Source organism: Chiloscyllium punctatum, chromosome 22 (genome assembly GCF_047496795.1).
Source record: "Chiloscyllium punctatum isolate Juve2018m chromosome 22, sChiPun1.3, whole genome shotgun sequence".
Lineage (NCBI taxonomy): Eukaryota > Metazoa > Chordata > Chondrichthyes > Orectolobiformes > Hemiscylliidae > Chiloscyllium > Chiloscyllium punctatum.
This window is the reverse complement of record NC_092760.1, coordinates 84,985,482-85,000,009: the sequence shown is the minus strand read 5'-3', so window position 1 is coordinate 85,000,009 and position 14,528 is coordinate 84,985,482. Positions and strand designations below refer to the sequence as shown.

At 43.7% G+C, this 14,528-nt stretch overlaps 1 protein-coding gene across 7 annotated transcripts in view; it reads left to right on the top strand.

Moving 5' to 3' along the window:
• The window catches only part of ano5a (anoctamin 5a), a 196,031-nt gene that overhangs the window by 127,787 nt on the left and 53,716 nt on the right, over positions 1 to 14,528 (top strand). For all 7 annotated transcript variants that reach the window (XM_072592754.1, XM_072592753.1, XM_072592751.1 and 4 more), the window contains 3 exons: positions 7,874 to 7,942; positions 13,352 to 13,636; positions 14,093 to 14,206. In XM_072592754.1, the coding sequence (XP_072448855.1) occupies positions 7,874 to 7,942; positions 13,352 to 13,636; positions 14,093 to 14,206 (468 nt within the window). The remainder of the gene's footprint in view (positions 1 to 7,873; positions 7,943 to 13,351; positions 13,637 to 14,092; positions 14,207 to 14,528) is intronic.

Sequence of the window (14,528 nt, the reverse complement as noted above, 5' to 3'; positions counted from 1 at the left end):
AAACAAAGCCAAATCCAAATCCTCAGCCTGAGCACCAATCTTCTCAAAACTCACTAAGACGCTGAATAGAGTTGTAAAGTTATAGAGATGTACAGCATGGAAACAGACCCTTTGGTCCAACCCATCCATGCCAACCAGATATCCCAACCCAATCTAGTCCCACCTGCCAGCACCCAGCCCATATCCCTCCAAACCCTTCCTATTCATATACCCATCCAAATGCCTCTTAAATGTTGCAATTGTACCAGCCTCCACCACATCCTCTGGCAGTTCAATCCATACACGTACCACCCTCTGCGTGAAAACATTGCCCTGTAGGTCCCTTTTATATTTTTCCCCTCTCACCCTAAACCAATGCTCTCTAGTTCTGGACTCCCCGATCCCAGGGAAAAGACTTTGTCTATTTACCCTATCCGTGCCCCTCATAATTTGTAAACCTCTATAAGGTCACCCCTCAACCTCCGATGCTGCAGGGAAAACAGCCCCAGCCTGTTCAGCCTCTCCCTGTAGCTCAGATCCTCCAACCCTGGCAACATCCTTGTAAATCTTTTCTGAACCCTTTCAAGTTTCACAAAATCTTTCCGATAGGAAGGAGACCAGAATTGCATGCAATACTCCAACAGTGGCCTAACCAATGTCCTGTTCAGCCGCAACATGACCTCCCAACTCCTGAACTCAGTATTCTGACCAATAAAGGAAAGCATACCAAACACCTTCTTCACCATCCTAGATACCTGCGACTCCATTTTCAAGGAGCTATGAACCTCCACTCCAAGGCCTCTTTGTTCAACAACACTCTCTAGGACCTTACCATTTATTGTATAAGTCCTGCTAAGGTTTGCTTTCCCAAAATGCAACACCTTGCATTTATCTGAATTAAACTCCATCTGCCACTTCTCAGCCCATTCGCCCATCTGATCAAGATCCTGTTGTACTCTGAGGTAACCCTCTTCGCTGTCCACTACACTTCCAATTTTGGTGTCATTTGCAAATTTACTAACTGTACCTCTTATGCTCTCATCCAAATCATTTATATAAATGACAAAAAGTAGAGGACCCAGAACCGATCCTTGTGGCACTCCACTGCTCACAGGCCTCCAGTCCAAAAAACAACCCTCCACCACCACCCTCTGTCTTCTACCTTTGAGCCAGTTCTGTATCCAAATGGTTAGTTCTCCCTGTATTCCGTGAGATCTAACCTTGCTAACCAATCTCCCATGGGGAACCTTGTCGAACACCTTACTGACGTCCATATAGATCACATCTACTGCTCTGCCCTCATCAATCCTCTTTGTTCCTTCTTCAAAAAACTCAATCAAGTTTGTGAGACATGATTTCTCACGCACAAAGCCATGTTGACTATCTCTAATCAGTTCCTGTCTTTCCAAATACATGTACATCCTGTCCCTCCGGATTCCCTCCAACAACTTGCCCACAACTGACGTCAGGCTCACTGGTCTATAGTTCCCTGGCTTGTCCTTACCACCCTTCTTAAAGAGTGGGACACGTTAGCCAACCTCCAGTCTTCTGACACCTCATCTGTGACTATCGATGATACAAATATCTCAACAAGAGACCCAGCAATCACTTCTCTAGTTTCCCACAGAGTTCTAGGGAACACCTGATCAGGTCCTCGGTATTTATCCACCTTTGTACGTTTCAAGATTTCCAACACTTCCTCCTCTTTAATATGGACATTTTGCAAGGTGTCACCATCTACTTCCCTACAGTCTATATCTTCCATATCCTTTTCCACAGTAAATATGATGCAAAATACTCTTTTAATATCTCCCCCATTTTCTGTGGCTCCACACAAAGGCTGCCTTGCTGATCGTTGAGGGGCCCTATTCTCTCCCTAGTTACCCTTTTGTCCTTAATGTATTTGTAAACACGCTTTGGATTCTCCTTAATTCTATTTGCCAAAGCTATTTCATGTACTCTTTTTGCCCTCCTGATTTCCTTCTTAAGTATACTCCTACTGCCTTTATACTCTTCGAAGGATTCACTCGATCTATCCTGTCTATACATATGCTTCCTCCTTTTTCTTAACCAAACCCTCAATTTCTTTAGTCATTCAGCACTCCCTATACCTACCAGCTTTTCCTTTCACCCTGACAGGAAGATACTTTTTCTGGATTCTCGTTATCTCACTGGGGCTGTTTTCCCTGGAGTGTTGGAGGCTGAGGAGTGACCTTACAGAGATTTCTGAAATCATAAGGGGCATGGATAGGGTAAATATGCGGGCAGTCCAGAACTAGAGGACACAGGTTTGGGGTGAGAGCGGAAAGATATAAAGGGGACCTAAGGGGCAACCTTTTCACACAGAGGGTGGTACGTGTATGGAATGTGCTGCCAGAGGAAGTGGTGGAGGCTGGTCCAATTGCAACATTTAAAAGGCATTTGGATGGGTATATGAATAGCAAGTGCTGGCAAATGGGACTAGATTAGGTTGGATATCTGGTTGGCATGGATGGGTTGGACCAAAGGATTTGTTTCCGTGCTGTACATCTCTGACTCTGGGAACACTTAGAAGCAGTTAGATTGTGCACCTTCCAATTAAGGCCTCAAAAGGATTGTTAGTTTCACTGTCTATCTGAATCTGGAGTAGGTAATTTATGCACCTGCTTCCTTCTTTGAATGTGGTCGCTGTTTTTTTTAAGGCTCCATCTGTACATGTCCCATGATGACACAAACCGTTGTTTAGATTTGATCTCTTCATTGATATGAAGTTTCAGAGCCTGGCATAGGCTGAAATTGGATTAGGCCTGAACGAGTATAGAGCAGAAAGTATCCTCGTCTTACATTTGAGCTCCTTTCTTATACAATTTAGATCACTTGCAGTCCACACAGATTCAGCAAATCTGGGTCTTGACCAAATTTCCCATCCTGCCTTGCTTCCACAATGCAGTCCTTCAGAAGTCTTCAGTCAAAGTGTGATTTCTCTTCAAACATTCCATGTGACTACTCTGACACATGGCCTTTCTCTCCCACAGGAAGCTGTTGGGGCCAGTTTGTTAGATACCTTCAACAGGGAGCTGGATGTGGCCCTTACAGCTAAAGGTGTGAAGGAGTGTGGGGAGAGGGCGGGAATAGAACCCTGAGGTTGTGTGTTCAGCCATGACCTTATTGAATAGTGGTCCAGGTTCGAAGGGCCGAATGGCCCACTCTTGCACCTATTTTCTATGTAAGCAACCTATATAACTTCACCCAGGAAAAATGAAGCAATCACACAGTTTAAAAAAAAAGAAATATGTTAAAAGGAAGTGCTAGCTTACAAGTCTCATCCTGGAACTTGATGGACAAGAAAGATGTCGTAATACATCAGGCTGAACATTAACCTACAAATCCTTCCAACACATGCCAATGACAATAAGACAAGCATAAAATGTAGGAGCAGCAGTAGGCCAGAAGCAGATTATAGGTGATCCGATAACCCTCAACTCCACTTTCCTGCCTTTTCCCCCATAACCCTTGATTCTCTTACAGATTAAAAATCTGGTGGGCAGCGGCAATGGGAGAGATTCCTGGTCAGCCATGCACTGAAAAGAATATTGAAATCTCTACTTCAACTGACCATAGCTCCAGACCTTGCTGTGTACATGTACATGTTGTCTCAGCAGCATGGACTTCCTGACTGAACTGTAACACACCACCACCACCTGGTACAGAGTAGGAGCCTGGATACCGAACACTTCATTTACTTACTGAATGAACTCTCTGGAGAGCCATGTCACTGTTTGGTGTTGAGTTAAGGTTAAATTAATTGCTGGTTAAGGGATTAACAAAACCAAGGCTCACTAGTCTCTCATGTTTGCCGACCAGTGGTCCAGTTTACCCATGAGGTTCATTGAATCCTCACCTCCAATCAGTCATTTTCCCAAAGTCCCCCCGGGCACGACTTGAGAATGAAAAGTTGCCATTTCTCCAGTTAAGTGAGAGGTTCCTTTAAAAATGAGTCCGAAGTACTTCTTTGGAACTTCCTTAGGCTCCAGTAAAGAGCAGCTTCAGGGACTCGGTGACCTCAAAGATAAAGACAAATCTCCTGTGTATAAATAGTCATTGGAGTTTAGAAGAATGAAAGGCAACTTTATCAAAACATATTCGATTCTTAGGGGACTTCATAGGGTCGATGTGGAGAGGCTGCTTCCAGTTGTGGGAGAGCCAAGGGTCAGAGGGCGTAATTTCAGAATAAGGAGTTGTAATGAGGTCAGCCAAATTGACCTCATAGAATACGAGTCCCCTGACTGGACCAGATTAATAGCCCCCATCAAGGAGCCCTGACTGACAAGTGTGAAAAGGAGTGTCAGACGTCCTGGTCACTCAGAGATGGCTTTGAGGGATTCTCCAGATGTAAATAATGGATGGCTTAGTGATGGGACACCGGGCTCTGTGGCGTTATTTCAGGATCACTCTCTTTTAAGACTGAGATAAGGAGGAATGTTTGTCCCTGAGAGTAGTGTATCAGTGGAATTCTCTACCACAGAGGATTATTGAGGCTGGGTCATTAAGAACATTCATGGCTGAGATACTCAGATCTCTAATCAGTTAGGGAATCCAGTGCTGTGGAAAATGGAGTAGAGGATTATTTAATCAGCCATGATCTCATTGAATGGCAGAGCGGATTCAGTCGGCTGAATGGTCTACTTCTGCTTTGATGTCTTATGATCTTATTTTGCCCAGTCATTGAATGAGATCCTGCTGTGAGGAAGGTTATTCTGATGGAAACCAGTGCCACCTGCTGGTAGAGAAGGAATAATGTTGTTGTTCAGAGAGAAGGATCAAAATGTTCTGTCTAACTCATTTTAAATTAATGAACACGGATATTTGAAAAGTTCTGAGAGGTGTTTAATGCAGGCTAGTTCAGTTTTAGTATCAACTGGTTGTGTGATTCAACCTAACTCCCACTCTAAATATAGATATTTCAACCACTTTCCTGTTCCTTACAATAACTAACCATTTCCTTGATTCCAATTTGAATGATAAAATACAGGACCAGAACATACAGTCCTCAGCATTGTTCTGAGACAGTACGTGGATCTCTGACCTCATTGTCACTACTTAGATTTTTTTTTCTCTGTAGAATCAATCTTTCTCAGCCTTTAAATGTACAAACAACTGAGCATCCACATCGTGATAGTGTAGAGAATTCTAAAAATTTACACCCCATCAACCCACTATTCTGAACTTATAGTTCGAGATTCTTAATGAGATTGAAACTGGGCCCAGTTTCAGTGCCGATGGTTACGCTAAAACTGTGTATAACTGGACCAGGATTCCCCTTTTTATACTATTTCCATCCCTTGCATTAAGAGCCAACATATCACTTAGCTTCTCAGTTGGATGTTGTCCCAGTATACCAGCCTTCTGTGTTCATATATAATGGATGTCAGCGAATGAACTTATTTTTAATTGTTTGATTTGTAAAAGGGAAGTTAAAATGAGTTTTAATGATCTCCTATCGGGGCAACAGTCTGTCACATCTCCAAAAAATGGTAATTATTCACTGAATCTTCGAGCACAGTAGAAGGCCTGTTGCCTGACTCGACATGTGTCAATTATCTGCTGGCTCCCATAAACAAAACGAGAGGTTTATCCCTCTCTTCAGCCTTTCTCGACTCTCCTGTCTTTCTGCTTTCCTGGGAAAATCTTTTATTTTCCAAGTGTTTCTCAACTTTTCTTTCAAAAGTTATCATCTACTTCAGTCTCCTTTTCAAGCGACACATTTCACTTTGCAATAACATGCTTTTTTCAAAAAAAACTTCAAGCATCTTTCATTCAGTTCTTAGGTGAATTATATTTAACTCTGTGGTTTCTGGTCATTACATGCCTACCAGTGAGACAGTTACTGTTTGTTTATTCATATCAATATCCTTTAGAATGTTGAATATCTCTATCTAATCTCCCCTTGACTAATTGACTTGCAGTTTCTCTTTCTCCATCTCTGAAATCCAATGTGGCAGGTTCCATTCTCGTTTCCAACCCATGCAACCCAAACTATTACTGTTCATAGCACTGGTGTTTGCTTCCTTGCCCTCTGTTTTATACTGTAGAATTACCATAGAACCAACTCTTCAAGTATGCTTGACCTCTTGCCAATGATAATTTCATCGATAGCATTCAACAGATCTTGCATTGTTTCAGGATGACAAAGATCAGGGTCTGAATATTGAAGGGTGTATGACCTTCAAGAAAAATAGGAAGCTGTTTAAACATGGAAGAGTGGCACTGTCAATCTAGAATGGTATTTGTGCACTAGTTAGAGATGACTTTAAGTCAGAAGATCAGAATGTAGAATTGTTCTGGATGGAGATGAGAGAAAGTGAGGGAAAGAAATCATGAATTGAGTTGATCTACAAGCCTCTTAACAGTTTAGTGCAATGTGGGACCAAGTATACAAGAAACAATATTGTGCACTTGTTATGATGGGATGGCAACAAATGTCTTTAATTGGCTTATAATTTGAAAAAATCCATTGGTAGTAATTAGATTCCCTACAGTGTGGAAACAGGCCATTTGGCCCAACAAATCCACACTAACCCCCCAAAGAGTAACTCACCCAGACCCATTTCCCTCTGACTAATGCACCACACACTATGGGTAATTTAGCCTGGCCAATTCACCTGACCTGCACACCTTTGGATTGCGGGAGGAAAGCGGAGCACCCAGAGGAAACCCATGCAGACACGGGGAGAATGTGCAAACTCCACACAGACAGGGAATCTAGGTCCCTGGCACTCTGTCACAGCAGTGCTAACCACTTAGCCACCGTACCACCCTATAATCCTTACAATGTCGAAGCAAGCCATTTGGCCCATCAAATCCACACCAACCCTTCAAAGAGCATCCCACCCAGACCCACCCCATGTAACCCTGCATTTTCCAAGGCAAATCACCCAGTCTGCACACCTTTTGGACTGTGAGAGGAAACCCACGCAGACACAGGGAGACTGTGCAAACTCCACATAGACAGTCACCCGAAGTTGGAATTGAACCTGAATCCCTGGTGCTGTGAGGCAGAAGTGCTAACCACTGAGCCACTGTGAACACTAGCACGAGCTAGATCAGGAGTCCACAGACACAAAAACGAAGCTGTCTGAAAAAGCTCAGCAGGTCTGGCAGCATCTGTGGAAAGAAAGCAGAATTAACGTTCCTGAATTCATCAGAACTGATTGTGGCTGATTGTGTTCATAGAATGCTTTTGAGATAATTTCCTAGACCAAAGCATTCTGTAACTCACCAGAGAGTGGATTATATTAGATTTGATAATGTGTAACGTGACAGCATTAATTAATGATCTCAGCATTAAAGCATCCATTAGTAGCAGCATCTCCAATATGATTGAAACTTACATTTAGTTTAAAAGGGAGTAGTGTGGGTCTAAGACTAGTTGTTTAAACATCAATAAGGGCAAGTATTTGGGCACGAAAGCTGAGCTTGCTGAAGTGAACTGGTATATGAGGCTAGAGATGAATCGGTAGAGACGCAGCAGTAGATATTTTATGTGATATTTCAGATATTTCAAACATACGTCTGTCCTTCTGGTTAGAGATCCTCTGTGTTGCTTGGGAAAGTTAAAAATGGCAGCAATCACTTCTTGAATCACTGACAGCCAAATCTATATTTAATTGCCACTACCAGTAAGATTTTTAATCTGGATGGGCAGAGTGACCCCTTTTCTGGAGGTGAGTGGTAGTGTAACCAACTGACAGATCACTTACAATGTAACATTCTGTGGTAATTGAACTGTGAGATTCCTATGTAGGATAGGCAACTTTTTCAATTGTGGTTACAAGTCTAGTTCTGTGTCTGGGGACAATAATCAGTTGATGTTCTTTATGTTAAACGTTCTTTATATTAAATTTCTCTTTTTCAGGAGAGGAGAAAAGAGTTTGAGATGAATCTTTTGAAGACAGGCCTTGAACTGGAAACTGAAAATAAGGATGTAAGTGAAAGTCACTTTTATTCCATCATCTGATTATTGGCAGTCATCTAGGGCTGATGTCATTCTTCAGAGAAATTAGGCATGTCCGATAAATGCTGCATTGTGTGAATGAATAAATTTGATAAACCTTAGGAATACCCTTTACTTCTGCCTTCTTTCTTTGAGACATAGTTTAAAATCCATTTCAATCTCCTTCAGCTTAACTAGAGCCATTTTATTTGTCAGATTCCACACTTGCAAAGTGTCATGGGGCATTTTTCTAAACTCGAGGTGCTACATAAATGTAACTTGTCATTGTTCTCAATTTATAGCAAACCCTAATGGAAGCTGGCTGACAACTCAGTTCCACTGGATTAGACTTGATTGGCAATACAGTGGATTCTTCACTTAAGCACAAGAGTGGAGCTTACACTGTACTTTAGACAGAACAGGTACTGGAATAGTGGTGCTGGAAGAGCACAGCAGTTCAAGCAGCATCCAACGAGCAGCGAAATTGACGTTTCGGGCAAAAGCCCTTAATCAGGAATAAAGGCAGTGAGCCTGGAGCGTGGAGAGATAAGCTAGAGGAGGGTGGGGGTGGGGAGAGAGTAGCATAGAGTACAATGGGTGAGTGGGGGAGGAGATAAAGGTGATAGGTCAAGGAGGAGAGGGTGGAGTGGATAGGTGGAAAAGGAGATAGGCAGGTCGGAAAAGTCCGGACAAGTCATAGGGACAATGCTGAGCTGGAGGTTTGAAACTAGGATGAGGTGGGGGAAGGGGAAATGAGGAAGCTGTTGAAGTCCACATTGATGCCCTGGGGTTGAAGTGTTCCGAGGCGGAAGATGAGGCATTCTTCCTCCAGGCGTCTGGTGATGAGGGAGCGGCGGTGAAGGAGGCCCAGGACCTCCATGTCCTCGGCAGAGTGGGAGGGGGAGTTGAAATGTTGGGCCACGGGGTGGTTTGGTTGATTGGTGCGGGTGTCCCGGAGATGTTCCCTAAAGTGCTCTGCTAGGAGGCGCCCAGTCTCCCCAATGTAGAGGAGACCACATCGGGAGCAACAGATACAATTAATGATATTAGTGGATGTGCAGGTAAAACTTTGGATGTGGAAGGCTCCTTTAGGGCCTTGGATAGAGGTGAGGGAGGTGGTGTGGGCGCAGGTTTTACAGTTCCTGCGGTGGCAGGGGAAAGTGCCAGAATGGGAGGGTGGGTCGTCGGGGGGCGTGGACCTGACCAGGTAGTCGCGGAGGGAACGGTCTTTGTGGAAGGCGGAATGGGGTGGGGAGGGAAATATATCCCTGGTAGTGGGGTCTGTTTGGAGGTGGCGGAAATGTCGGTGGATGATTTGGTTTATGCGAAGGTTTGTAGGGTGGAAGGTGAGCACCAGGGGCGTTCTGTCCTTGTTACGGTTGGAGGGGTGGGGTCTGAGGGCGGAGGTGTGGGATGTGGACGAGATGTGTTGGAGGGCATCTTTAACTACGTGGGAAGGGAAATTGCGGTCTCTAAAGAAGGAGGCCATCTGGTGTGTTCTCTGGTGGAACTGGTCCTCCTGGGAGCAGATACGGTGGAGGCAGAGAAATTGGGAATACGGGATGGCATTTTTGCAAGAGATAGGGTGGGAAGAGGTGTAATCCAGGTAGCTATGGGAGTCGGTGGGTTTGTAAAAAATGTCAGTGTCAAGTCGTTCGTCACTAATGGAGATGGAGAGGTCCAGGAAGGGGAGCGAGGTGTCAGAGATGGTCCAAGAATGGGAGCGAGGTGTCAGAGATGGTCCAGGAAGGGGAGCGACACAGAACAGGGGCAGCTCGTGGTTTGTGAATCATTGAACAGGTCCCCAGCTGCTCACTTGAAAACAAAGGAGGGAACATGGAATTAGGATAAGTTGCAATAGCTGCACGCATAGGGTATTCAGTAAAGATGGGAGTTTTAAATTGTATGTGTTTCTGATGTATCAATGAGTCCTGAAAATATGCAATCTGAATTTTTTTGAAACAAATCTTCAATAACATGAAATCCAGGTGGTGTTAGTAGAGACACTGTTGGAGTATTGGACATGTGATTCTGGAAGCTTGTGTTGGAATCCCAGGGAGTGGATGATCAGACCTAACATACCAGTGAGATAGGGGCTCCCTCTCTAGAAACAGTGTGGGTCCTCAGCACTTCCAGAAGACAACTCAGCACCATTTTCTCAAAGGCAGCTAGAGACCGGCAATAAATGCTGGTTGAGACAGTGACACCCACTTCCATGATTGAATTAAATAAGGAGCAAACTACTGCAGATGATGGCATCTGAACTGAAAACAAAAAATGCTGGAGATCGCAGTGGGTCAAGCAGCATCCATGGAGAGAGAGAGAGCAAGCTAATGTTTCGAGTGTAATAAAGAATCATCTAGATGCAAAACTTTATCTTGTTTTCTCTCCTTGGATGCTGCCTGACCAGCTGTAATCTTCAGTAATTTTTTGTTTTCAAAAACAAAAGAAAATTGGTCCTCCAGCCATATTTGAAAGAAACACCTCTGTCTGACACGCACCCGCCCCTCCACCCCCCCCCCCCCACCCCCCACCCCCCCCGGCCCGGGATGATGGAAAAGAACAAGCAGCTTGATGAAAGATAGTATTGCTGATAGCACTGCCATGAAATAGAAATATGGGAAATAGGAGCAGCAGGAGGCCATTCAGCCCCTCACGCCTGCTCTGCCATTCAATATAATCATGGCTGATTATCCATCTCAATATTTTTATTCCTCAAGCTTTTTATTCCTGATGAAGGGCTTTTGCCTGAAACGTTGATTTCGAAACTCCTTGGATGCTGCCTGAACTGCTGTGCTCTTTCAGCACCACTAATCCAGTATCCAACTCAATACCCTGTTCCCACTTTCTCCACAGATCTTTTGATCCCTTTAGCCCAAAGAATTGTGTCCATCTCATGTCTGCGTGGGGTTCCTCCGGGTGCTCCGATTTCCTCCCACAGCTCAAAGATGTGCAGGTTACGTGAGTTGGCCGTGCTAAATTGCCTGTAGGGCTCTGGGATATGTAGGTTAGGTGCAATAGTCAGGGCAAATGTAGAGTAGGGGAGTGGGTCTGGATGAGTTGCTCTTTGAAGTGCCGCTGTGGACTTGTTGGGTCAAATGGCCTGTTTCCACACTGTAGGGATTAGAGAGTTTTGAGAAGATTTGTAGCTCAGGTTGAGGTTTTGGATGTAGGTTTGCTTGCTGAGATGCAAGATTCATTTCCAGACATTTCGTTACCCTACTAGGCCCACTGAGGTCATTTCCTGACATTACCAACCCAAAGAAGCCCAAACATATAAATAGAAAGCAGGAATTTTCAGCATTGCTTTGCCTGAGGCCCACTGAAGATGTTACCTAATAGGGTAACGAAATGTCTGGAAATGAATCTTGCAGCTCAGCGAGCAAACCTACATCCAAAACTGTCAGGATTCTATGATTCTATCTCCTTCTTGAAAACACTACAATGTTTTGGGTCTCTGTGGCAGAGAATTCCACAGGCTCACCACTCTCTGGATGAAGAAACGTCTTACCTCAGTCCTAAAAGGCCTGCCTTATATCATTAGACTATCCCCAAGGTTTTGAACTCCCTGATCATTGGGAACATCCTCCCTGCAGGTACCCTGTGTAGATCCATTCATATTTTATACGTTTCCATGAAACCTTTGCTCCTTTTTATAAACTCCAGTGTAATATTGTCTTAACCGTTCCAACCTCTCTTCATAAAACAAATAAAATGAAAAGATAAAACAAAAGAACTGCAGGAACTAGAAGTCAGAAACAACAACAGAAATCACTGGAAAAATACAGCTGATCTGGCAGCATCTGTGGAGAGAAATCGGAGTTGATGTTTCAAGTCCAGTGACCCTTCTGAAGAAGTCTCTCTTCAGACGTCAGTCCTGCCATCCCAGGAATCAGTCTGGTAACCTTCACTGCCCTTCCTCCAGGACATCCTTCCTCAAATAATGGGATCAAAAGTGCTCACCATGACCATGAGGGTCAATGAAGAAGTGAGTAGGGGATGGCCACCAGGAAGTTGTATATTCACGTCAGGCAGCAGGGATAGAAAGCAGTTCCCATTAGGGCAGACCTGTTATATGTAGGGCCCCTCATTTTTGGGTGTAATTGGGTGTAATGCCCATAACAGGTTTGAGCAATTTCATGCTGTGTTTTTGGCAGTCACCAAAATACTCCTGGCTTTCCTGCACCACATGCAAACTGTGTGTTGTGCTGCAGAATTTATAGCTGTCTTTAATCAGGCTTCGATTAGTGGATTCAATGGAACATTTGTTCTAAACTACAGGTGTAAGGATTGGGAGAACTCACCCAGTATTTCATTATGCCTCAGTGATAGTATCTCTACCCTTGAACCAAAAGGCCAGGGTTCAAGATCCACCTGTCTCAGAGGTGTGTAATAACATCTCTCAACAGGTTGATGAGAAAATAGTTTGTTTTTAAATTATGCTTCCTGCGTTAGGGAAAAGATTGGCAGAACAACATAGGAAGGTCAATTGATTGTTCACACCCTCGAGCCTGTTCGACCAGAGTTCAATAAAGCTGGCTAAATTTGGGACACTCTCATCTTCCTGGTTGATGTCACTGTCAGACATGGGGAGTAGAGGGTGTGTATGACGTATTAATTCTGAAAGAGGTAATGCTGAGCTCCTCTAGTCTGATGTCTCCCAGCCTCTGAACGGAGGATCAAGCAGACTCTAGCATGGCCTCAGATGCCATGCTATGGGTGTCCACCTCTTCTTAGTAATAGTTAATATGCCTCAAAGATAGAGTGATAGAGTTGTACAGCACAGAAACAGTCCAACACATCTATGCTAACCAGATATCCTAAATTAATCTAGGAGGTAAAAACAATGACTGCAGATGCTGGAAACCAGATTCTGGATTAGTGGTGCTGGAAGAGCACAGCAGTTCAGGCAGCATCAGGATTCCTGATGAAGGGCCTTTGCCCGAAACGTCGATTTCGAAGCTACTTGGATGCTGCCTGAACTGCTGTGCTCTTCCAGCACCACTAATCCAGAATCTAAATTAATCTAGTCCCACTTGTCCATATCCCTCCAAACTCTTCCTATTCATATACCCATCCAAATGCCTTTTAAATGTTCTAATTGTACTAGCCTCTACCACTTCCTTTGGCAGCTCATTCCATACACACATCACCTTCTGTGTGAAAAAGCTGCCTGTTAGGTCCCAGTTATTGTAACCTGAGATGTAAGAAACCACATTGTTATGAAAAGGCAAGCTAAGGGCTGTTTGTGACCCACCCTCCATTACTGAACAGCCCCTTAGACTGGCTTTGGAAGGAGGATTGGTGGCAGCACTCAATCCTGACCACAAACCACCAAGACATCACGGAGTGTATAAAATGGAGCTGCACTTTAAACCAAGATGATTTATTCATTTCCAGGATTCAGAAGACGGGAAAACATACTTCACGAAGATTCATGCTCCTTGGGATGTCTTGGCCACCTATGCAGAGGTTATGCACATTAAAGTGCCTATTAAAGAAAACGATATTCCCCAAGCAAGAGAGAACCCATTTGACTGGTTGTTGAAACCATTTCGACTGAATCCAACAATAATAAACCCTGAACCAGATTACTTCACGGCACCTTTCAGTAAACAGCGGCAGGAGCTTTTCCTCATTAATGACCAAGAGACTTTCTTCTCGCCCTCGACTCGCAACCGGATTGTAAGTACATTCAATTTAAACCATTTGCTTTTGATACAGCATTTTGAGTGTTACTTAACTTAGATGACTTTGCTCTGACTTCAGTGTACCCCTCTTTGCTGCACTGATCTATTTGCACCAACGCAAACCACTGTAGAGACACAAAGGATGTCAAGTCAGCTGTATAATCTCATATTTATTGAAAACAGCTGCTTGATCTCATTAATATTTTCTCCTTGCTTTCTCAACAGCATTCTGCAATAATCTAATTTATAATTATCAATCAGTTTGTTTTCTTTTCACTGTGGAGCACTGGGTTTGAATAGGGCTTCAATTTTAACAGCATTTTTGAAGTGTAACTTTGTGGTTTTTTTTCCTAAAACTGCAAGCATTATTATGAATTTCCAAACCCTCTCCCATGCTGTAAAGGGGATCTGTGTTGTACACTTATTCATTATCTTTCGATTCATACTCCAGGTGTATTACATTCTCTCTCGATGCAAGTATGCGACAGAAGATGGGAAGAGGAAATTTGGGATTAAGAGATTACTCAACAATGGCACATACACTGCTGCTTTCCCACTTCATGACGTATGTATTCTGTTTAGTAAAGATAGCGTGCTTCTGCCTAAATCCCATTGTTGTGTTTAAACCTCTCAGTTGATTTTTCAGAGATTTAAAAATATGCATCATGTTACATTTGTAATAAAATGTATCACCTGTGCTTCCTTAATGGCTGAATCTTGAGGAGACTGGTGGACTGGACACGTGCAGGAACACTTTAATGTTCTGGCAGTCTTACCTTAGTCTCAAAATTACACATCTCTGGAGGATATTGCCAGCTAGTGTCAGTCAGTCAGTCACCTCCCACACTCTGCTCCGAAGCACAGTCTTGCTAAGACCGAACGTAGCA